Raw genomic sequence first — 26,436 nt, forward strand, 5'->3', positions numbered from 1 at the left:
TTCTGTTGACAGGATAGAAAGTATGTTTGTTCGTCTTTTTTGATCTGTTTCTTTGTTAAGTTTCTTAATCATTGATAAGTTAATAGGTCAGTTTTTTCTTGGATTGTGGTACTGTGACCAGGCCTTATCTCTACATTTCATTAGTAGTTTGGTGTCTTTGGTTAGACACAGAAATTAGTTTTAATATGCACTTTTCTAGTGGGGGCAAGAGTCTTGAGGATTGTAAGGAAGGTGTCGCTAAAGTAATGAACAGCAGCATCTAACCGTAGGTGTTTTAATGGTGTCCAGTCACATTGCTGGAGTTGGAGGTTAAAATTAGTGGGACAGAAGTTTTTCTTGGTAATGATGTATTTATAAATGCTGTTGCCTTGTGGATACACAAGCTTTTTGTAAAGAAAGGTTGGAGAGTGACTGCTGAAGGAGTCAGGTAGGCAACCAGCTAGGTAACTTAGGTTAGGTTTGTTAGTTAAGATCCAGTCTAGTGTTATAGTTTGGGTGAAGTTGAAAAGATTTACAAAGCTGGATGGGTTATTTGATGTGCAGGTGCGCCAATCCAGGCTAAAGTCACCAAGTACAATAATTTCTTGAGAGAAATTGATAGCTGCCCAGTAAAGTAGGTTTTCTATGCTGGGACTTTTATTATACTTAATTCTGTTGCTCTGTTTTACTTAAGTTGTTTGCTTAGGGTTAACCTTTAAAAAACAAAACAAACAAATCCATAAGCCTTTGATAAATGAGACAACAGTAGCCACATTTAAAAGGACTGCAATACACTGCAGTCATGACTCTGTTGTAATAAGGCTAGTTACCATTACTTGAACCTGTCCTCTCACTAGAATACTTCCAGTGTGTAAACAACAGTAACAGTAAATATTTTATTTATTTACTTGTAATGCAAAACACCTGTACTCATTTCTCTCAGAAAAAGTGACAATGCAGTTTATTAGCCAGTGCCTTGATATAGGGATAAGGTGTTAACTATGGACTAGGTGAACATTGACTGATTAGTGGTTTGGGTATATGAGGTGCTGACAGGGAGGGATGGGAGTACTCATTCTGGAGGGGGGGGGTCACTTTTGTAAGGTGCTTCCTGTGGAAAGGTGTGGTTCATAGTGGGAAGTAGCCCTCATGCATAAGTTAGTGAGGACAGGGATGAGAAAACTAGGGGTAGGTCACAAAGATAAAATCCCGCAAGTGAAGCTTTAGTGGCAGGACTACCAAGGACACCACCATGGTCCTAAACGGCTCCAGTCTTGTTACAGACTAAGGCACTTGGATATACACTGTAAGAATGACACAAGGGAGCCAAAAAATACAGTTCATTAAATGCTCTAATAAAACTGTGTGATTGTCATGGCTGTTTACAAGCACAAGACATTTTGTACATGGGAAAAACATCAAGACAAGTTTAATACATAAATGTCAAAGCATCTGTGACAATCGGGTAGACAGGGAAGCACTGCTTAGAACAGACTCACCCTTCAGCTGTTTTTGCTATCCTAACAGTATACTAAAGACTGCTGTGTAAATTAATATACAGTAGTATCCTAACTAAATCTTCACTTTAAATATACAAATATGCTAGTTTTATAACAGCTGCACATAAGCACTTTAGGATTGTGCCAACTACCATGTATGGGTGTACAGTAAACAACATGCTACACACACACACACACACACACACACACACACACACACACACACACACACACACACACTACCTGCCTTATTGCTTACTCAGCCCATCAACAGTTTCAGAAGAATGTTTAACTCCTACTTTTTCCAGGCTTGAGAATCAATGTGCCAATAAAACAATAAGAATTCCATAAAACAGCACAACGCAATGGAGCACACAAGATGAGAGTTTCCACAAACACCAACAGACTTTATTCCAACCACATTAACGCTCAAAAAAACACTGTATTTTCCTCCTTACTTCAAATACTTCATCAGATGCACTAAAAACTTCACCCTAACCTTAAGTAGTTGCAACAAAAGTTCACTAGCCAATTGTAACTCCTAATCAATTAGTCTTCAATGGGTTAATAATAATAATCACTAAATCAACCATCTTAAACAAAACTTCTTAAAAATGTTTAAAACGTTTAAAATACACATAAAAATAATTATATATATCAAAAGAAAATGTATAGAATATGTAATAAAATATTTACATATTTTAATGTTCTTCCCTTCAGTAGGTCACCCCAGTTCACAATAATTTTTGATAAAAAAGCCCCTCCAAGGTTAAACAGCTGAAAATATTAGTCAAGTGATGAACAGTAAAAAGCTAGAACATTAAAATTCTGATGAAGTCTTTGATGTAAGGACAAAAACGCAGTGTTTTTTGAGCGTTAATGTGGTTGAAATAAATCTGTTGGTGCTTGCTCCATTGCAGTGTGCCATTTTGTGGAATTCTTATTTCTACCTACAATATTTAAACTCCAGAGGGCCTGCTTCTTAGATTTTCTTTATAAGCAGCATCTGATTGAATGGGATGGCAACCACAGAGACTGAGGTGAAACACTGAGAACACAAAGATAAAAAGAAAACGTACTGGTAAAGTACTTACCACCAACAGATCCAGAGGAATGTAAGTTACTGCTACTACTACTGCTGCTCATAGCAAAGGCGCTCATGTTACCTGGGGCTGAGTGAAAATAAAGCACAAATATTAATAGGAGACTTGCTTAAGGAAGACAAACATTACTGACAAGACTAATGTGAAAAAGTAGTAGACACAAGACAGAAAGGGAAAAAATATCAGAAATTTTACCAAAGGAGATTATCACTCTCTCCCCTAATCAAAATGAATGCAGTAGTTACAAAAAGCCACTTCCTTAGCTACAGAATCAAGTAAAAACACAGATAATGCTATGTCTGTAAGTCAACCACAGTTTCAAAGTACATACTCGCATAGTTCTGCAACTGTTTGGTGGTAGCATGCTATCTTGGAAATAACTCCCATTACTTTAGTTGTTTTGGGCTGTGATGAAAACAGTAGTGTAACTAAATAATGAAAACTGCAGTCGGCACTTTTGTTGCTTTTTATTACCTGCTGTTCTGGGAAGGGTCAGTGGTTTTGGTTTTATTACTGGTTTTGGTGGCTTTTCTGGTTTAAATGTCCTTTCAGGATTGGCTGAACGATGATGTCTTAAACTGGATCGATGCAGCCGGCTACCAGAGTCTGGGAGTTTTTTGATAAATTTTTTCTCCACATATTTAGCCCGAATCCAGGCCTCTTTGTCCTGTCTGTGGAACAAGCATTAGTAATATTACTACAACATTCTACGAGAATAGTAAGGAATGCAACCTTTTTTCATACCAGTAGTCAAATCTACACTCAATTCAGGAATCTCTCCTGTCATATATGCATATACATACACAACAGGAATAAAGAAGCTTGTTTCTTAATCAACCCAAGTACCACAAACAGAATATCATTATATATTAGTAAGGATTCAAAGAAACTTTACTGTCATTTAGAAAACACAAGTACTACCTAAACTAAATTTCGAGTGTCAGTTCTTTTACAGGCGAAAACAAACACAAAAAGGCAGACATGATAGGTATTAAAGAATAAACAATAACTATAGTGCAAAAATAAATATCCAGGTAGCTGACGCACATTCTTGTATACTACTTATATACACTGGTCAACAATGACTACTAGATGGTTAACACATGAAAAAAAAGCACACTATACACAGAGGTGAGATTGGGTGATATTGGACATAAGGAAGTGATTGGAATTGCACTTGAATGAGAATATTTTAATTTTAGCATGCAATAAATAAATACAATTACTGTATGGAAAAAAAAGGAAAACAATTACAGCATAACAATCTCTCATAGTTTTGATACATCCAGATTTACATCTGCATTAATGAGTCTTATTGCAGTTGGGTAAAAACTATTCATGAATCTGGAGGTCCTGCAGTGAATATTCTGTAACAGTCTACCAGATGAAAGTTTAGTGAAACGATACCCCGGATGAGAAGTGTCACTCAGTATTTTGTGGGATTCATTTATGAAAAAAAATTTTCAGACATCCACCCATGTATATTCCTTGTTCTCTCACCACAAGTTATGTCCTAATATTTTTATTAAAACTATGTCTGCCAAGCTATTTTTGTGGCAACAAATGAGAAATGTGTTGCAAACTGTGGTACATGCCACAGAGACCAAACAGATAACACCATCTAGTAAGATGGACTCAAAATGTACAGGTTTCGCTTTCTCTCTCTTTCTAACTCTGTGCAAATATATAATTATGTTACTATCTGTATTTTTAGGGCCACAATACATTGCACCACATTCCATTGAAAAATTACATCAACAGAATGTGAAACAACATTCTCACCAACCTCCCGCATATCATACCCCCACCACTATAAGAGTGTGTGTGCGTGTGTATTATATATATATATATATATATATATATATATATATATATACATATACACAGTATATATCAACTATATATCTATATCATCTATACATATATCACACAAATGGACATCAGCACCAAAACCAAAATATGAATGACGATTTCTTTTCTGGATCCTATATTGGATATTGGTTGTTTGTAAATTACTAATAAAAGGAATGATTGTTCATCTTTTGGTTTTCATGCTGGAGTCCATTTGCATGACTCTGTATGTAGTCTCTAAAGTATTTCGAGTTCCATGACTAAATATACATATTTATATCTATATATCTATCTATATATATCTCCATATCTATATATATATATATATATATATATATATATATGTGTGTGTGTGTGTGTGTGGGTCTACTTTGTTTCATTGAATCTCATTTCACTGAATTTCATTTCACCACAACCACATCGCTGAAAACTCAAATTAATGAAAACTCATTTCACTGAATCTCATTTCACTGAACTGAAATTAGTAGATATGGCACTGTGTAGAGTACCGTAAAGCAAGTCAAAGGTATATGCCCTTTTCCCCACTATAGTGCAATCCTGGAGTTAGTATATATAGTTGGGGGTGCACAGCCCCCCACCTTGTTTGTTTTATATTGTATTTTACCAAAAACTTCACAACAATACATTTTATAAAATAGACATGCATAGTTAAAACACCAATGGCTAACTCTGTCCAGAAGACAATATGTACTCAAAATAAGTGGGGGGCTTTGCCTCCAACACCCCCTAAATATATATATTAACTCCAGGAATGCACTACAGTGGGGAAAAGGGCATATATCTTTTACTTGCCTTACAGTACTCTACACAGTGCCATATATACTAACTGCAGTTCAGTGAAATGAGATTCAGTGAAACGAGTTTTTAGTTATTTGTGTTTTCAGCGATGTGGTCGGCGTGAAATGAAACTCAGTGAAATGAGATTCAACACAACAAAGTCGACCATACATACATACATATATATATATATATATATATATATATATATATATATATATATATAAAACATATAAAGGTAATCATTTAACATTTTCAGATTCCCAATGCAGAGTACAGAAATGTGGACAGTGAATGACCAAAAGTCCAGATTTACATATACTAAGTTCAAGATTGTCATTTCTCAAAATATTCCCTTTTCTCCAAGGTCTGGGGATCTCTGAGTTGATACACACACACACACACACACACACACACACACACACACACACACACACACACACACACACACACACACACACACACACACACACACATCTACATATACATACATACATAACACACACTTTTTGGGGGGGGCTTGTCCCCCATATCAGTTGGAGCAGGTAGACTTCCACCATGCAACAAACAAGTTTAAAGGAGAAGAGGGATGTCTGATATCCAAGATCACACAACAGCAGGAAAAAGGAGAAGCCTCTTTAACACCACTATCCACAAACTTCAAATTGACACAATAAAGTTAAACAGCCACAATCATTGACAATAAATCATTCAAAACATGTGAAATTTGTGATTAATGAAAGTAATGCTGAGAGGGTATTTTCTACAAAATGCTTTCAGTCATAATCAACCCAGGGAAGAAGGAGTGGAAGTATCATAAAATGAAAGAGTACTGATTAAAAATATTTTTGATTTTTTGCCAGAGAGGAGGAAATGAGGCAGACTCAGACCAACATATTTTCTAAGAGGACACACAGTCACCAGGTCAGAGACTAGGTAAAAGAAACAAACATTAAAAAAACAAAGATTTGTTGTATAGGATAACTTTTTATTCATTGTATAAGTAGATAAATTCATATTACAACATGTAGAATTTTACAGTGGTTGAAAGAACAAATAAAAATGGATTTCATGTGTATGCAAGATACCAGCTCTGTAAGTGAAGACAAGAAAGTTTAAATATACAACAGAGCAATGTGGTTGTTATACACTGTGCGATATTCTTGGGTTCTTCTTTTGGTTAAAAGTTATGAGAAGAAGGTGCTGGACTTTACAATAGTGGTGGTGATGGGAAGGGCATTGATATTACATACCTGTTATAAGGGGAAAACATGCCAAAGTATGTGGCAGTAGCTTTGAAAGAGAAACAATGAGGGTAACTGAGATAATGGTGGCTTATTTACACAGAAGTTCAGCTACAGTATAGATGGGAAATTTCAACTAAAGCATATAGCATAGGAAATTGAAGTAGTATGGAGAGATGCAAAGATACTATACTAAGTTCCAGACTAAACAGATTTTTCAGGTCTTTTCAGCTATACTTAAAAAGAAAAAAGAAAAACGTCATGGACATTCAGAATTGCCATATAGCTGAAACACCTAATGTCCTTAAAGGATCATTTGTAAATATCCCACTCACCTTGTGGAGCTAGGGCTTGGCTTCTTTCTGGTCATTTCTTCAATCCGTGCTTCATAAATCCGATTGATTGTGGCATTTCCCAATTCACACATCAACTTTAAGAGAGAATTTAGAAAAAGTGGTACATTAGTGGACTCGGGACCAACACTGGAGAGATGATACAAGTGCAACAACAAAAAGTAAAGTTCTGCAGGAAATAAGTATGGAAGACCAGGAATCTCTGATAATCTGCATTAAGCAGTACAGCATCACATGAGCCTTGTCCTCACTAACATTAGTGGGGCATTTGTCAGCTGGGTGGTAGTCTCACCTTTACATACATAATAATCTACCTTGCTAACTTTCTATGATCTAGTTTTCCCACCTCCATCAACAAGAGATTAGTTAAGGGTGGTCTTAAGCATTCCTGCCAACCAGGAAGGATAACATACTCAGGGTAAAGGCTCCTCCATCTCCAGCTGGTATCTTTGACTTACAAAAATCAGACATCTGCCCTGGCTGCTAGTGTCCAACCCTGCCACAATGCCTAAGGGATTTTTTTAACCAGCATGAGTACGGCAGCATGGTTTCTAGCCACACTGTTCCTCTGAACTGTACTGACAGGATGGAATCTGGACAGCTTGTTAACCTCTAACCCAAGTGTGTATAGTTATGGAATGCTTTGATTATCAGGAGCTGTTACAGTCACCTTAAGTTTTGTCAGCTATAACTGCTCAGTGGTTTCAGTTGTGCAAATGTGGAGGTAATGTATACCAGTTACACATAAGGGAGGGATGCTGCATGCATTCTATTATCTTAATTTATATTGTATGTGTGCAGGTGTGTGTGTGTTATATATTTTTTTTCATTTGTGAAATGAAAAGAACCCGGTAACTTGTATTTTTTCTTTTGTGCAATTTACTGGCATCTTGATAAGAGTAAGAAGTGCATTTGTTATTTAGGCATGTGGTGTAAAGGTGATAGTTTTAGTTGGGGGTCAGATGTATTGTGTGGTCTATATGTATAATGAAGTATGTTTCATTCGTTTATTTGGTCAACTGCATGTGTGTTTAATACTTTTGACTTGCGTGTATTTTGCTGATTGAATTATTTTTGTCATATAATAATAAATTCATCTACATATATGCATGTACACTCACTATATTTGTAACTTTCTACTATTGCTTGCTCTGGTTGTGGTTGAAATGGTCCTCAAGCTAGTCCACTTAACCAGTTAACAAATGGTAAATAAGGAATTAAAAGTTGGCTGTTAACTCTTTCGAGATTTAAAGTCACTCTGTACAATTTAACACTCTTCTTGAGACATAAAACCATTTACAAAGATTTTGTAGCATAATTACAAAAAAAAAAGCTATCCAATGTCGATAAAGAATAAATCCTTAATGATGTAGAACTTTATTCTTATGAAGCCGGAGCTTATGATGTATATCAGCATAATTTTATTGAAACCAGAACACATCTGGTTAATCCGTTGTTTATTATTAATATTTTTGAGATGGTGTGTGCTGATATATTTATGACACTTGACATTACAAATTCTGATTATATTAATTTAACATCTCAATACCCCCAACCTACCCATTAAGAGCAGTATAATAAGCATTCCAATGCACCAGCTACTAAAGTTTCAATAAAAAAAGATTTGAATGCTCATATTCAGCAGGATGTGGTACACTATAAATTACCATAAACAAACTACAACAGTATTGAAGTAGCTTCTGAAACAAGACCCATATTAAGAAGAGGCTTGCATATGAATACATATCAGATTCTAAAACATGCTATAACTCTAAAGTACGACATGTCCGTAATTTGTACACAAAACAGGTTACATAAAGGAAACTCAAATTTAACAGTGAACTCTGATGTGTGCTCTTGACCAGTGGTCCCTAGAAAATCCAACCAACACACATTACTAACAGTCATTGCTTATTTATATCTGTACATGGTTTCATAGATGATTTACTTTACCTTTGTAAAGCCAAAATCATCTTGCAGTGTATGTTGCATCAAGCCTATAACAACACATTTAAGTGGATTTTTTTAAATGGCCTAGCGAAAACATAACTGGATAGAATAACAAAGACTGAACTGCAGAATGACAGAACAACATGTGGGCATAACAAATAGCCAAAGGGAGCTTTTGCTGAAGTGCTTCATGCTAAGTAAAATCAGGTTTCCCAGGGTATATGTGACTACTGGTGTATGTGACTACAGAAGAGGTATACAGTTGAAACACTAAAAGGTGACCTGCTATCAGCTTATTTCGATTCTATTTGTATGATATGTGACTCAGAATAAATTAAATTTCCTAAGTTATAAAAAGCACCTAAATATTTTATGTAATATATATGGATGGTTGTAGCTGGTTTGTGCAAATGCAGACATGACAAATGAGTTTTTGTATGTTGCTGAAATGGTATGAAGTGAAACTAGATCTAATTGCAGTATGCAAATGGCAAATAATGTTGAATTTACAAGTATTTTTTGTAGGTTGTATTGGAGGTTTGTATTTGCTCTGGTGTTTGGTGGTTATTTTACATTTGGTTGAAGTATTAATACTGATAAGTTTGTTTTGTAATTCTTGTATTTCTTTTATGAGTAATCATTACCAGTGCAGTTTTCTGTGTGCACCAGCAGAGATTTCAATTTTAAGGAACACTTCTCCCTTCTATGAGTTAGTGCGACTGTGAAGTTAGTTTATTTAATGGTAGAGAGGTTTTAAGCATGCTTTTGTAGAGTTGTTCAGTATCCCCTCTTAGGTATTGGGTATGTTCATTTATATTCTTTTTTTTTCTACTTATTGTTCTGAATTTTGCTCTTCTATATGTCCAGTATTTGATTATATACTCACACACACACACACACACACACACATATATATATATATATATATATATATATATATATATATATATATGCATGTATATGGGTTTATGGCAAGCGGACAAAACATGCAAACATTGAATCGTTGTTAATCAATTACTGAAAAACAAATAAGACTGAAAAAGGAAAACACTTTCTTTTTGCAATCTTACACGAAAACCCCCCACCACCACATTCAGATCAAATTTGTCTGAATAATGGTAGTGTTACAGAAACGGTATATCTAGCCTGCTGCACCACTCCAGTAAAGTGTTCAAATTATAATCCTACATCTTACCTTAGAAAAACCCTTTCTATAAAATTATAAGTACACAAAACAGCCGCACACTACATTCAGAAATACACAAGGACATACACTAAAGTTATCAATATACCCAGCCCTTACTATAAACCTATCCAGCAAACATTTGGACACAACCTACATCTATACCATTGCCTAGCCCATATTACAATCTTAACTCGCAACACTCCTAACCCTAATGCAGAAACTTCCAGAATATCCAAAAGTTTTGGGACTATAAAATAAGCTCTACTTAGCTGCAACAAATACTCCCTATCACTTCAACAACTGAGAGACAATATACTCAAAAGTGCATTCAACCACTTTGACAGTAAATTGAATATTTTGACATTCAACAAACTAAGCATGATCTCTCTCTCTCTTTATACACACACACACATTATATATATATATATATATATATATATATATATATATATATATATATATACACATATATCTATATAGGTTCATAGGTAGGTACTAGGCTGTCGGCCCAAGGGCTTAAGTAAGCCTAGCCAACAAGTTTCCTGGCTTACGCCACCCAAGAAAGTTATTTTCCTGTGCCCCTGTCGAGCAGAGCCACATAAGTGATCCCAAGGTGTATTTCCTATTTCCCATCTACTCATCAAGATTTTTCTTGAAGAGTGCTAATGAGGAACTTTGCTTGACATAGATGGGTAGCTTGTTCCAGAGTATAGGAAGTCTCTGGGACAGGAATCTATCCCTCCAGCATGTCCTGTTTATTGTGGTGACAAGGTTTAGGTCCATAGAGCATGTAGCTCGGAGGAATTTCTTTAGATGTAGCATGTCCATCAGCTCTGGGCTTAAAATAGCTTTATATGTTAAGCAGAGATCTCCTCAGAGTAGGCGATATGCTACAGAGTAAAGCTGGACTTTTTTTGAGACGGTCAGTGTAGGGCATCTGTTTGAGGCCAGTAATCCTCTTTGTGAGGAACTTCTGTGGCCTTACCAGCTGCTGCAGATGGCTTGTGAGTTACACTCCAAAAGGGGCGTTGTAGTTTATAATGGCTCTAATGAGTTCCGAGTAGAGGGGAACAATGATCTCTTTTTTCCTAGATGAGAACCCTTTTGTGATGAGGTGTGCAACATAGAAGGATTTCCTGACTACTGTGGCAATGTGATTATCAAAGAAGAGACTACTGTCCACCTGGGTCCCAAGGTCTCTTATCACACATTCAGCATTAAGTAGACTGCCGTTTATGTGGTAGTTCATGGGTACAGAGTTTTTACCAAAGGGGATGACAATGCACTTTTTGGCATTGAGCTTGAGGCCATGCCTCTGACACCAGGCATCTGTCTCAGTGAGGCCCTTGTGTAGAATGTCCACACCATTTGGGGACTCGACTGTGGCTTCTAGTTTGCAGTCATCTGCGAACTTCATTAGCCAGAGGCCTTGTGTGTTAACCTGTACTTCAGAGAAGTAGATACCAAACAAGAGAGGTCCCAGGACTGAACCCTGTGGTAATCCACTTGTCACCGGTTTGAAGTCAGATTTGGAGTCTGCAACGTTTACAGTGCGGGTTCTGTCAGTGAGCCAGTTGGCAACCCAACTTTTGATGTAGGGATTTATACCTAATTTAGTGAGTTTAGCTATAATTTCAGAATGGGGGATGGTGTCAAAAGCCTTGGTCGAGTCAAAATAGGCTGTGTGAACCACCTTACCCTCGTCTACGACTTTGGTGACTGCCTCAAAGAAGTCAAACAGGTTCAGAAGGCATGATCTGCCTTTCATAAACCCGAACTGGATGGGATCCTGAGTTTGGAGGTTACCAATGTCTTTGTTTAGGAGCTCCATGATGATATGTTCCATGGCCTTGCAGACCAGGCTCGTCAGGCTAATAGGGTGATAGTTCCCAGGATCAGTGGTGGCTCCCCCTTTGTGGAGTGGGATAACTGTTCCTGTGCGCCATTCAGTGGGCACAAAGCCTGATGTGAGACTATGACTGAACATGGTGCTTAGGTGGGCAGCCAGTTCGTTCTGAAGTTCATGTAAAACGTAGCCTGGGATGTTGCCTGGTCCCATGAATGCTACGTTTTTGGTTTTAGAGAGTGCAGTTTTTACCTGCATAGATGTGATTACAGGGACTCTGCATTCTTCCTGTATAGATATTGGCCCTTTAGGGGGTGAGGGGGGGTAAAGTTAGCACTGAACCTATCTGCCAGGATGTTGGCAATATCAGTTGGTTCTGTAATTTTCGTGCCGTTGTGATGTAACTCAGAGCAGATCTGGGTGTTGCCGTTGAGATTCTTGACATAGCTATAGAATGCTTTGTGGTTGCCCTTAGAATCAGTGCTGATTTTGTTTTTGTAGCTAGCTTTGAAGGATCTTATAAGGAATCTCAGCTTCTTACTGAGGCTGACCAGGGAGCTCCTCCGTTCATGGAATTTTACTCTCTTTTGCAACAGTTTCTTCCTTCTGTTGTAGTGTTTGTTTATGGCCTGGGACCACCAGATTGCCTTTCTTTCTTTGAAGGACAATGTCTTGGTTCTGTTTGGGATAGCACAATCCATGCAGTCGTGTAAGTACTTATAGACTGCATTTGTGTAGGATTCAGATAGCGTGCATTTGTGTAGGTTTCAGCAGTAGTAACTGTAATGTCCATCTGCATGGGTGTCATGAAGTTCACCACATCTGTCTTAGGAAGCATGAAGTTAGCTCTGGAGAAATTTTTTACCGTTGTTTCCTTAATGGTGGGTGGGGGTGGGATGCGGATATCAAGGGTGATTAGCTTATGGTCGGATCGGACCAACGAGGAGTTGACTTCCGGTGTGAAACACCGGTCACTCATGTTGGTAATGACTAAGTCTAGGATATTGTTGCCCCTGGTGGGGGTGTAGATAAGTTGATCCAGGGCATTGGAATTTATGAATTCCAGAAAGCGTTGAGCGAAGGAGTTGGTACATGAGTAGTTTTCTCAGTTAATGGTGGGGTAGTTGAAATCACCCATTATTAGGATGTTTGGTTGAACTCTAATATTTTCCAGTATATCAAGAAAAGAGGAGTGGGACTCCTGGGGCATTGTGGGGGATCTGTAGCACGTTACAATTTGGATTGCAGTTTTGCCCAGAGTCAGTTGCACTTGGATAACCTCGGATGCATTATGCTGGGCAACTAGCCTGGAGGTGTGGTTATCCTTAATAAATATGGACACACCTCCACCTTTGGTGTTCTGGTCCAGGTTAGATGGCCGAAAAGTGTAGTATGAGTTATAGCCTGGTAATGCAGAGGTGCTCTGTAGAACCTTGAACCAGGTCTCGGTCACTGCACAGATATCGATGTTCTCCATTTTAAGGAGTGCCTTGAGTGAGTGCATTTTGAGATTTAGACTTCTAGCATTGAGTAGCATTACTTTCAGTTTTTGCTTGCCTGTTCCTGTTACAGTGGTGAATTTGTCATTTGAACCTTGCCTAAAAAGGCACTATGGGGCGGCAAGACCCTTAGCCAGTATCCGGAATCCCAGGGGTGACAGGTGCAGACCATCTCTGGCAAAGCATCGTGGTCTGTCAACCATGTCGTCCCAGGCAGACAGATACTGGATCCCCTTAGAATGACACCAGAAGCTTAGCCAATTGTTGAAGTCAATCATTTTGTCCTTGTACTGCGATATCATTCTGGGCGATGACAGGATGCTACTCAGGGCTAGGGTCATACCTGCCTGGGCTACAAGATCGGAGAGCTCTTCCATGTCTCTTTTCATGTAGTCCAGGGAGTTACATCTCAGGTCGTTCACACCAACATGGACAATGACAGTCATATTTGTACTTGTTGTGGAGTGACCTGAGTGCATGGGTTATGTGGCGGATCCTGGCACCCGACAGGCAGCTTACAGTAACCTTCTCCTTGTTTAGCCTGGTGAGTGGGACATCAGTGTGCTTGACTATAGAGTCACCTATGACTAGTGTGTTGGGTACGTTGTTTTGCCTTATGGGCTGTAGTTTATTGGCACACTGAGTCTGTGGGCTATGTGTCATTTGGGTTGTGTTGGGGGGGTGGAGGTTGCTTGCATTTCTGTTTTGGTGGTCTTTGTTGCTTGAGCAGATTATTATTGAGAGCCTCTGCGAATGTTTTTGTGTTTCTATGTGTGGATTTTGGTGGTGTAGGTTTAGAGGTACTATGTGATGAGTGTGGTGTGGTCCAAGTGTTTACCTTCCCCTCTTGACTGTCAAGTTCAGTCTTGGTTGGAGAGAGCTTTACCTCCAGTTTGGCTAGATAGGTGCATCCCTCACAGGTCGTGGTGTTGGGTGGTAGGAGGAGAGGGGTGTCTTTGTATATGAGGCAATTGCTACATTGCCCCAAGATGCCCAGATTCATCAGACAGGAGAGAACACTGGGAGCTGACCCTTGGCCATGCCTGAATAAAAAGCTACTTTCCTCTCTCTATATATAAATATATATGTGTGTGTGTGTGTATATATATATATATATATATATATATATATACACACACACACACACACACACACACACACACACACACACACACAGACAATATAACCTAGTAATGAGGAAATGTAGTTTTCCAGCCTTAAAGGTAGTGCATTTTCTTAAGGAAGAACAACTCACCCAAAATGGAAAACTAGTTGTACAGGAACAACTGCTCTAGATATTGGCATACGAATTACTGAAATGGGCCATTGTCAGAACTTTTTATGCAAGGTCAGTGTCAAAGATTACATTGCATTCTTATTAAAAATCAGAAAGAAAAAAATTAAAGCTGAAGTTGGTTGTTTAAACCACTGTTTATCAAGTTAAAACAAGAGATGAGCATTTTCATCCTTGTCAGAGTTTCATCAGATCTAAGTTATATACAGCAGTAACAAGTAATATATACTTCTTTATTTTCCATATAAATAGCCATGTAAACTGTAACAAAGGCTTTATTCTAAGAGTACTTTAACAGATCACATTCACTGACAGTGACTGGAATAATGGTACATTCACAGTTTGCATCTTTATTGTGTTGGTGCTGTTAACTCCTTATCTAAACAAGTATAAACTCACTGTATATCTGGCTGTAGATCAATGTACAAAGCATAATGTCAAATAACAATGAACTCACAAACACACAGAAGCATATTTTCATTGAGGTGTGGTGATATCAGCATATACTGTTTTTTTTTTTTTTATTTAATTTGTTCTTTTGGGAAGCTGGTTTAGGCTTGTTTCTTCCTGATGCCCATTCATGAATGTTAGGTTTTATGCTCCATAATATAACTAAAACCTTTAGTTGTATTATGGAGCAGGAAATAGTGTTTGCTTCCTGAAGTACTTGGTAAAAATGCAGGGATCATTTAACAACAAAATATTTTTTAACAGCACCGTTACACAGTTTTTCCAGGGCTAATAAACCATAAAGGCATGAATAAAAATCCTTTTAATCTAAAACAAAGAGAAGTTATGCTCCACTTGCATCATGTTTTGTTAGGACCTTAGTTGGATACTCTGATCTAGTGTGGTTCTGTGGCTCAAAGTTAGTTGAATACAGAAGTCAGATAATGTTTTCTAACTAAGCACATGTCTATGAATGAAATAGAATCCAGAAATATTTATTGTACACATCTGCTTCATTTGGAGCAATTCTGTTAAGTGGGATGAATCATCAAATCTGCTCCCTTTGAAGTGGTACATACAAAGGGTGCTTTTAGGATAGGGGCTGTTTCACCCTGCCACTTTTATACCATTCCATAAATACACCAACTTTAGGGTCACATCATATTGAAGTTTTGTCCTACTCATTGAAATTGCTTCCCATTCATTCATTTCCATTACCCACTTTATCCAGAAGTGGTTACCCTTATGAAAATAGGGAAGACCTGCAGTCTAGTGTGATCATTGGTGAACTAAGATATGAAAGAATCCTGGGTAGAAACAAGTCTATCACAAGACTCATTAATATCCCCCAAGTACACATGCAAGCAACATCCCATAGATACAGTCTTACGTATAGCCAATTCACAACCTGCATGTCTATCTAGTGTGGTAGAAAAATGGGGATGACAAGGGAAGCCTACAGGCAGTACTTGCTAACTGAAAAGAAGGCACTCAAGCTAGAAATCAAACAGAAAATCTTTTAATCTGAACTCTCAATAAAACAGACATCTAGTATGTGAAACCATCCCTGTGACAAAGTGTATAGGACTACAATTAAATGGTTATCATACAAAAGTAGAGAATAAGAGTATTGACAGTGACGACAAGAAGTATTAGGAGTGGCCCAAATGACTTCCACTAAAGGAATTCACCTGAAAACAACTCAGGTTCAGGTATAGGAAATGTTAAATTTATTCATGCAAGGATATGATCTGTTTTCTGCCTCTACTTTACTTCCAAATTCCATCTCTCCATTCCATCTCTCCAGACCCTATCCAATAAAATATGTCCATTCATATCTATCTCACCATTGCAAGAACACCCCGGCTTACTCTTTCAAAGTTTAAGTGGCTCCTAGGGTCAGGTCAGGTCAAATATTCTTTTTGGATCATTAATCTTCATAATTCACAAATTAGATACCCTTTCTTCTTTCTATTCCATACTTTTTACTGTCATTCAAACCTATAACCTAACAAGCCAGTTCAAAGCTAGTATTTCCCTACAAACCCCTTCTCTCAGACAGCACTCTACTAGACACTTCTCTTCTGTATTGACCCCAACACTATGGCAGTTTCTTCATTCTGATTTATCTGGTAACATAAAGTACTCCCTGTTTAGAACACTGTTTACAATTAGAATACTTACTAAAACAGCGTGAATGCAACTGTCCATCTAAAGGACTTGCCTAAGGAGCTGTAGTACAGTTACCTCCTATACACCTGATTAAATCAATCATCCTAAAGTACCAGTACTGCTCTAAACCCGCAACACATATAGTCTAATCTCCTCTTTCATCCTATTTGTTTCTCTTAGCTTTTCTAACCTACCAACTACTACCCATATCTCCACCACTTCTGCCCCTCATACTTTAAATCTATTCTCACTTTTCTAGTCACTTTTGTAGTAGTACATATATTTGGTTTGTTAAAGTTTCGATGTATATATATTTTGTCCAATTTCTATGCATAGTCATAAATGTAAACCACTGCTGTTTGAATACTGCATATTGTTCTTCAGCATTATGATGTAACCCGGCTGAATCTGTAATTGCTCATTTTTCTAACAGTGTTCTATCCAGATAAACAAATCTAAATAATTAAATAAATGTTTCAGATAAAGTGTAAATGTAACCATTTTCATGCCTTTCAGTAATGTGGAAAATATTACTTATTTTGCCAGTATTCCATGCAGCATAGATTGAATTTGCTGTAAAATTAAAGTTCAAGGTGATAACTTTTGCTTTTCTGTTGCACAGCATTTCTGCACTGCAATGTTTGAAACCATTTTTTCTTTCCCCTCATTGTACAGAAATATCTTGTTTTCTCATGAACATAGCCTGCTTATAGAACAAAAAGTACAAACCTTGATCAGTTCTGGTTCCCAAGAATCGAGAGTTAAGGACCGTACCTTAGAGAAATGAACACCTAAACTCCTAGAATAAACAAATGGCACATTAATACTTCCATTTGATAAATTAATAGCAGTAGTTGTATTCATGTAATCTGTTTCAGCAAAAATTTAAAACTTTCATTTGGTTAACTGAAAATATAAATCAATAAATCTTGGTAAATGTACATTTAGCATGCAGTAAAGTACAGACATGGGGGTATAGTTCCCCATACTAAAGGGGTGGCGTAAACAAACAAAGCGATGGGCTAGGCTTTACCCCTCGCTCGGGCAGATAGCCTAGTATGAACCTATGAACCTATGAACCTATAAAGCACTGGATTAAAATTATGGATCACTTTCAATAGGAACATTGAGCATCTAAAAATGTTTTAACAATATTCTGCTGCTTTGTAGAGATACAAATTGTGTGTTTTTCAATAAAACAAAATCACATGTGTCTGAGTACCTCTGTGAAATTCCCTTTCTCCTTAAAGGACTGAGACAACAGGTTCATAGGAGATTACTAGGCTAGTGGCTTAAGACCCCTTACAAGCCTAGCCAATATAATTTAATTTTACCCAATATATGGTCCCTAGTGGCAAGAGGATAGCATGGATTTGTGCCTATGCATTGAGTATCTTACCATTGCCCATGTCTACAAGGGACATAGGCACCACCCCAAGTGTGAAGATGTGATTCCCCATCCATTGATCCAAACTGAATTTTATAGAGGGTCAGGAAAGGGCACTGCTTAATGTGAATAGAAAGCCTGCGCCAAAGAAGGGGCAATCTCTAAGATACATATCTGTCTCTCCAGGATGTTTTGTTTGAGTCGCTAAGTTTAGATCCCTAGATCGGGTGCCCCCCATGCTGTCTGACTTGTGGATGTGTAGCAGCTTCATCAGGAGAGGATTTGTGAGTTCCTTGTAGGTCAAGCATAGGTCATCCCTTAATAGTCGACAGGAGACAGAGTAAATGGATAAGAGCTTTTAGTCTATCCAGGTAAGACATGTTGTTCACACCCTGTATTCTCTTTGTGAAACTCTCAGGTAGCTCCAGCTGCTACAAGTGCCTAGTCAAATACATGCCAAATGGTGCCACTGTACTCACTTATTGGTCTAATGAGGGCTGAGTACAGCAGGGCTATAATTTCCTTGGATTTGGATGTCATACCTTTAATTATAAGTTTTGCCACACACAAGAATTTCCTCACCACTGTGGACATATGGCGGTCAAAGTTCAGGCTACTATCTGTGTACCTAAATCTCTCACCTCTGAGTCTACTCTTAGGGGTAAGCTACTGATGTTGTAGCAGGGGTACTTAGCATCTCAAAGAGTATGATAATGCATTTTTTCATATTTAGTTTTAGGCCACGATTCTGGCACCAATCATTTGCCTGATCCAGACCCTCCTGAAGGACATCTATATTGTTACATTGTTGGGGGATTCAATGATTGTCCCCCTGCTTGCAGTCATCGGCAAACTTTATTATTCAGAGGCCTTTGACATTAGCCCTGACTTCACAGAAGTATATTGTGAACAGGAGTGGTCCCAGCACTGAGCTCTGTGGCACACTACTAGTAACTGGCCTCTTGGTGGATCTGGATTCACCCACTTTAACCACATATGTCCTGTCCATGAGCCAACTGGCTATCCATCTAGTGATATATGGATTTGAGAGTTTATTTATAATACCTGAGAGGGGAAATGTGTCAGAGGTCTTGGCCAGGTTGAGGTAGGTGGTATGTAATGTTTTACCTTCATTTCTGGCCTTAGTGACTTTCTCAAAAAAATTCACACTATTCAGTAGGAATGACCTGCCCTTGATGAAGCTGAATTGTGTCACATCCAGTGTTTGGAGGTTTCCTATGTCATTATTTATCAGGTCCATGGTTAATCTTTCCATGGCTTTACATATAAGACTAGTCAAACCTATGGGTCAGTAATTTTCTGGGACAGTAGATGGTTCCCCCTTTATGCACAGGGATGACTGTTGCTGTCCACCACTCTAATGGGACAAAGCCAGTCCAGAGGTTGGGGTTAGAGATCTTACTGGACCTGATTAAGTCCTGATTTAAGCTGTTTAACAGCAACCTAGTATATCATCAGACCCCACTGAAGCCATGTTTTTAGCTTTCCCCTGGGTGAGGGGAAAGTCAGTACATACAGCTTAGTTTGACCTGGGCCAAGGCCTTTGACATAATCCCTCACTCAGGCATCATTGAAAAGCTTACACAACTTGGTGTTAATTCCTATCTCATCAGATGGGTGGCCAAATGGCTCATAGATAGGACGCAAAAGGTCAAACTAGGCACCACCACCTCTGACAGCAGACCTGTCACTAGTGGTGTTCCCCAGGAATCTGTCCTGGGACCCCTACTGTTTGGCATTTACTTCTCAGAGGTTCAGACAGGGACAAAGGGCCTGTGGCTGACCAAGTTTGCAGATAGGTGTTGTCACTGACTCCACAAATGATGTTAACATACTGCAAGAGGATCTCACAGCTACAAATAACTGGTGCCAAAGTCATGGCCTTAAGTTAAATGCAAAAAAATGTATTATCATACTATCCGGTATAAACACAGCTCCTACTGATTGCCACATCAACGGCAACCTTCTAAGCACACAACCCGTGGTGAGAGACCTGGGTACTCAGCTTGACAATAATCTTACATTCAACCATCATGTGGTGGCAGTGGTCAGAAAAGCCTTTTACTTGGTTCATCTCATACGTAAAGGGATTGCATCCAGGAAAAAGGGGGTTATTACTTCTCTGTATTCCTCCCTCATTAGACCTATAATTGAGTATAATGCCACATTTGGTATGTACCTCTCCAAATACCTGCACCAACTGGAAAGGCCACAGAACAGATTGCTCAGAGTTGATCTGTATCTCGCCTACAAGGCAATACTGAACCCTGCCCTACTAGAGATGCTCCATATCCGTAAGTCTAACTCCTGGTGCATTACCCGCCTGATAGGCCTAAATCTAATATGTGACATCAACAAAACCTGTTGGAAAGAGAGGTTTGTCTCCCAGAAGCTGCCCCATATCTAGAATAGATTTCCCATGCATGTCAAACAGAGTACCTCGCTGACACCCTTCAAGCACAATGTTGATGACTGGATGGAAAACCACAAATTTGTCCCAGGGGTTCCACCTTAGTCACTCATTGACAGGGGTGACAGGTGCTGACTGAAGTTTCATTTTTGGGGATAAACCCTTGGCTATGTTTGTAAGAGCCCCAGGGCCATTAGCCTAGTAACCTCCTATGATCTTATGATTTAGAGAGCACAGTGGCTACCCTATTCATTGGTGATAATTGGTTGTGGAGGGTATTTCTTGGGAGAGAACTGGGGGTAATGGGGAGCTGAAATTTGAGCAGAATATGTCAGCCAGTAGATTTGCAGTATCTTCCAGCTGCCTATAGGTGATGCCATCTACAACTAAGTCCACACATTGTTGAGTGTTGCCTTAAGACTGCAGACATAACTGAAAAATGCCTTATAGTTACCTTATCTTTGGAGGCTATTGTTACCTCAAACTCTGATTTCAGAAACTGGATTAGTTCTCTGATTCAGTTGTTTAAAGTAATGAGCTGCTTTTTGCTTTGTTGTGCACATTCCTGCTTTATTTCTCAACAGGATTTTCTTTGTTTTGTTGTACAACTTATTTATTTCAGTGGTCCACCAAGGTGGCTTGTTTTTGTGGTGTGACCTGGGTTAAATTCGATCTGGTACTACCATTTCTATGCAGTTGTTTATATGGTCTTACAGGACTTTTGTGTATGCCTCTACAAAGGTTTCTGTGTTTCCTGAATTTGGGGGGCTTGGAAACTAGCTATGCCATCCCTTAAAGTTTTGAGGGATAGGTGGAGGACTAGTTACCTTTATTTCAAGGGAGACCACTTTGTGATCTAATCTTACCAGGACATCACATTGGGTCAGAATCAGCATTCCTCCACATTTGGGAGTAACACATCACGAATATTTGTTTCCCTAATGCAAGTGTAGACTAGCTGCTCCAAAGCATTTGAATTTACAAAGTCAAGAAATTTTGGGGCCTGCATATTAGTGGTCATGTATGCCTCCCAATTAATGCAGGGGCAGTTAAAATCAGCCACAAATATGGTATTGGGGCTGGATGGTGAATGATTCTATTAACTTCAGGTATGATGTTCGGGTTTCCTGGTTCATGCTGGGGGACCAGTTGGTAGCAAGAATATGGTAATGCATTTTTCCCATTGTTAGTTGGACATGGAGTAGCTCAAGCATGTCATATTGTATGACCAGACTTGAGGTGTGCTTATCCTTTATGAAAATAGATACACCTCCACCTTTGCTCTTTCATGTTCAGTGAATGAAATACTGTGGCATTTGTTAAATACCTTTCCTGATTTCTTTAATGTATTTCTAAACATAATTTTAGGTACCAATCCAACTGTTTTCTTTCCATTTTGTGATGCCAACAGAATCGACCAATTTTTTTTTTCAAATTGGCAATAATTGGCCTCAAATTATTATTAAAAGTCATAATATAACGTTCATATGTATCTACTGCCACAATATTTCATTCAACAGGATCCATAGTGTCCCCTTCTAAATAAATTGAATCTTAATCTGCCATCCTATAGGAATAAAATGAAAAGGGTAAACGTACCTAGTATGGGAACACAGGTACATACTGGAACCTTCCCATGCATGAGTTGTAATTACTGCCAATACACTGACAGTATGAATTAATTTAAGAATCCAGGAATTGAGAACACATATCAGTTTCAGCATGTTGCTAATCTTGAGTCTTTAAATCTAGTTTATGTTGCAGTTTGTATGCAATGTGAAGTTTTTTATGTTGATAAGACACAGTTTAAAGAAATAATTTCACATCATTTGTATAATATCAATAAAGGTATTTTAACAAATGCTTTAGCTAAATATATTTTAGAGAAAAGAATTACAACTGTTTAAATTTAGTGTGTTACAGTTTATCACTACTATGCATAGAGGTGATATTGTTAATGTAATGGAGTATTGTAAATATAAATCAATATTGCAAATTAATGCATTAACTGAGCCAGGCTTAAATGAGTCTTACTCTTTAAAACCAGTTGTGAAGGCTGCCAGCCTAGCCAGACAGAATTTTATGGATAATTCTGTCATTTGTAAATATTAATGTAAGCCACAGGCTTGTTGTCTTAAATGGAAAAAATGCTGCTACAAAAATGTAACAGTGCACTCTGCTGACCAAGTAAAACATGTTGTGACCCTTTTTTCTAAAGTTGTCTCCGGCCTGTCTAGATGAAGGAATTCTTGCTATTATGTTAATCACAGAGTTAATGGCCAGAATTTGCATGCATAAATGTCCTTTAATGCTCTGGTTTCTGCCCAGAGGTGAAGAATGTAAATGTAGTTTCTGTTAGCCTGGGAACCCAGGAAGTGTGAAGAATGATGTAATGTGAACCAGGAATGTGATTTTAAAAACAGACAGAATCAGAGAGCATTAAGCATTTTTGTCTTGACCATCCAACTCATCAGCACTCTGCTTTTGCTCTATATGTAAGTTTATCTTAGACTTCTGTTTTCTCTTGGTCTAATCTTTCTAGTTTCTAGCTATATTTCTAAGTGTTTTTCTGTGATGTCAAAACCGTAATACTGAATTATTTTAAGTATTTCTCTGTGATCTCTGAACTCTTGACTAGCTGCTTTGTGTAGAGATAATTTAAGCTCTAGAGTACATTGCATGTATATAGTGATCCTGTACCAAGTCACTCTAATAAGCCTTGACTGTTTAGTCGCACTTACCAATTGGATAATAATATCGCACAGTAATAATTGGACACCCTTTTAAGGGCCTTTGAGTAGCTGATAAATATTAGTGGGTGGTGGCAGCTAGTACTACCATATAGTCTGGGAAAAAGGGGCACAGCTAGAGAGTCTGTGCCAGCCTTCCCCAGAAGTGTCTGTGTGGTTTTATAAACTCTTCTCAAAGTGTGTGTGTGTGTGTGTGTGTGTGTGTGTGTGTGTGTGTGTGTGTGTGTGTGTGTGTGTGTCAGCTATCATTGCAGGGACATGAAGCACTGGTTGGACAGAGAGGGTGCTGGAGGTTTTAGCTTGACCACTAGGTTGAGATCTGGACCCTATAGCTGTGCCAGAGGGGCGTCTTACTGGGGACCTGGAGAGCAAGGGAGCGACCAGCCCCTGACTGTCTGTGATCTCTGTGTGCTCTTAAGGGAAATTGCACTATACTGTGTGTATGAGACGCCCTTCACTGGTGTTAGTGGTGAGGATTGAGGCTCCTTAATTGCTGGGCCAGGGCATGGGCATCACATATTAATTGTTTGCCAGTGGTGTGATATCCACACCACATATTAATTGGTTGGAAAATACTAATTGGCTTGTAGTGATGTGGGTAGAGTGAATTCCGTAGCTTGTGTACAGTGAGCTTTGAAGGCGTTTTGTACTCTAAACCAGCCATGCAGTGAATACTCAGAGTTCAGATCACAATTGTTTTATTTCTTTTGTTAGCTTAGTTAGTCAGGGTGAGCAGGGAGCATGTCAGCAGTGGAGTATGGAAAGTTGACAAGGAGCCAGCTGGCTCAGATGTGCCAGGCTAGAGGACTGGTGCATGCAAACCTGACTAAGGCAGACCTGATTGCAGCCTTGGTTAGAGCTGCATCAGAAAACAGCAACCAGGAAGACAATCAGACTGGCAATGGTGATATGATACCCTCGGAGAATGGACAGCTCAACCTTTCTGTAGAGGACTTAAAAATCCACTTGGAGCTAAAGAGACTTGCGTTGGGAGACCAGGCGTTTGGAGATAGTAGCCGAGGAAAAGCAGAGGAAGCATGAGATGGAAATGCTGACTTTTTGCCAGAGTCATGGAGGTAATGGGGAAGGAAGTAACTGGACCCCAGAAGCACAAAAGGTCAGTAAATTTCTTCTGCAGTATAAAGAGGGGGATACTTTTGATAGTTTCATTCGTATGTTTGAGAGGGTATGCAAACAGTATAGTGTTGACCAAACGCTCTGGGTACGGTTCCTGACCCCCTTACACCATGGTAAAGCTGCAAATGTTTTGTCAAAAATGTCTGATGTTGCATGTTTTGATTATACTTCTGTTAAAAATCACTTGTTAGAATTGTTTAAGCTAACACCTGAAACATATAGGAAAAAGTTTTGTGAGCATAGACATAAGGCAGATGAAAGTGTGTGTTAATACGTTGCTGAACTGGGCACCTATTTCCATAGGTGGGTGAGTGGATGTTAGGTCACCACCTTTGAAGGGCTGGCAGACTGTTTGGTGAGGGAACAAGCCCTTAGCACTTTGCCTGAGGACATGAGGATCAGGTTAGCTGATAGACAATGTGCTACTTCAGATGAGTTGGGGGAGAAGGGAGACCTATACCTGGCAAGCATGGCAGCCCTGCACAGGAAAGGGATCCCCAGTACTGCTCATAGGTCTAAAGGAACCCAGAGTGGGCAGCACAGACTGCCCCAACAGAATCTGCCAGTAGCAGGGGAAGCCACTAGTCCAGGTACACGTCCAGGAGCTAGAGTTAAATGTTTTGAATGCAACCAGTGGGGCCATGTGGCATACAGGTGTCCACGGAGGCAAGGTGGGGAGCAAAAGGTGAGGGAGCCAGTAAGTGGGAAAGACAAAATGCCAATAGTAGGTTGTCTTGAGAGAACAGGGGTACCAAACTACCATCTTGCAGATGTCCTGATAGGGAAGTATTTGGATGAGGCAGTACAATATGCTTATGCAGTTACACACAGTCAGGTTAGGAGACAAGCATGTGGGTCTGGTAGCCTGGGGGAGACCCAGACAGACTGCATACTTGCAGCCAGGACTGCTGAGGTGGTTACTTCAGGGAGGGAGCTACTCTGTAGCAGTGAGACTGAAGGTGTCCTACAGCTGCTTGGGGGTGCTGCTGGTCCCTTGGACAGAGTGACTGCAAAGGTAGAGGTAAGTAGTAGTACCCAGTCTGACAGTGAGGTACCACTGTCAGAGGATGCCAGACTTCCTGTGGAAGGGGAGCTGGAAGTGGTTACAAGGAGAGAGTTGAGACAGGCTCAGCTCTCAGACCCTACATTGCAAGGCCTGAGGCAGGTAGCTAGGGAGCCACCTGATTCTCAAGGAAAGGGGGAATCTGTATACTGGGACAAAGGGTTACTATACAGACAGTGGACCCCTGAGGGAGGGCTAGAAGGTGAGAGAGTACAGCAATTAGTAGTTCCTACAGCCTACCATCTGGCGCTTCTAGCCATAGCCCATGATATTCCCTTTGCATGACATGCGGGCATAAAACGTACAAAAAGGCGTATTATGCAGAACTTCTATTGGCCTGGAATTTCCAGAGATGTAACAGGGTACTGCAGGATCTGTGAGCAGTGCCAAAAGGTAGGCAAGGCAGGAGAAAAGGTGAGAGCTTCTTTGATGCCTTTGCCTGTGATTGAAGAGTCATTTCAGAGAATAGCTATGGATATTGTGGGTCATCTGTGTACCCCAAGTTCAACAGGGAAAAAGTACATCCTAGTGGTAGTGGATTATGCTACACGATACCCTAAGGCAGTGGCTTTGTCCTCCATTGAGGCAGAGAAGGTGGCAAATGCTTTGTTAGAAATTTTCAGCAGGGTAGGTTTCCCAAAGGAATTACTGACTGACAGAGGTGCCAATTTCATGTCAAACCTAATGGCTTGTCTGTGGATGCCCTGTGGGATGAAGCACATGAAGACCACCCCCTACCATCCCCAGACTAATGGTCTTGTTGAGAGGTTAAACTCTACAATCAAGTCCATGCTACGGGCATTTGCAGATCAGTTTAAAAGGGAGTGGGACAAATATTTGCCCCATCTGTTGTTTGCTTACAGAGAGGTTCCCCAGGAATCCACAGGTTTCTCACCCTTTGAGTTGCTGTATGGGCATAGGGTGAGGGGACCTCTAGATTTAATT

General features: G+C 39.3%; 1 protein-coding gene across 1 annotated transcript in view; it reads right to left on the minus strand.

The window, feature by feature from the left end:
• ACAP1 (ArfGAP with coiled-coil, ankyrin repeat and PH domains 1) overlaps positions 1-26,436 on the minus strand; it is a 1,330,515-nt gene that overhangs the window by 248,931 nt on the left and 1,055,148 nt on the right. The window contains exons 15-18 of the mRNA XM_044077032.1: positions 17,453-17,522; positions 6,810-6,904; positions 3,056-3,252; positions 2,573-2,650 (exon numbers count right to left, since the gene is read on the minus strand). Coding sequence (XP_043932967.1) covers positions 2,573-2,650; positions 3,056-3,252; positions 6,810-6,904; positions 17,453-17,522 — 440 coding nt within the window. The remainder of the gene's footprint in view (positions 1-2,572; positions 2,651-3,055; positions 3,253-6,809; positions 6,905-17,452; positions 17,523-26,436) is intronic.

This window comes from Protopterus annectens, chromosome 7.part0 (genome assembly GCF_019279795.1).
Source record: "Protopterus annectens isolate FY-2018-M chromosome 7.part0, PAN1.0, whole genome shotgun sequence".
Taxonomy (NCBI): Eukaryota; Metazoa; Chordata; order Ceratodontiformes; family Protopteridae; genus Protopterus; species Protopterus annectens.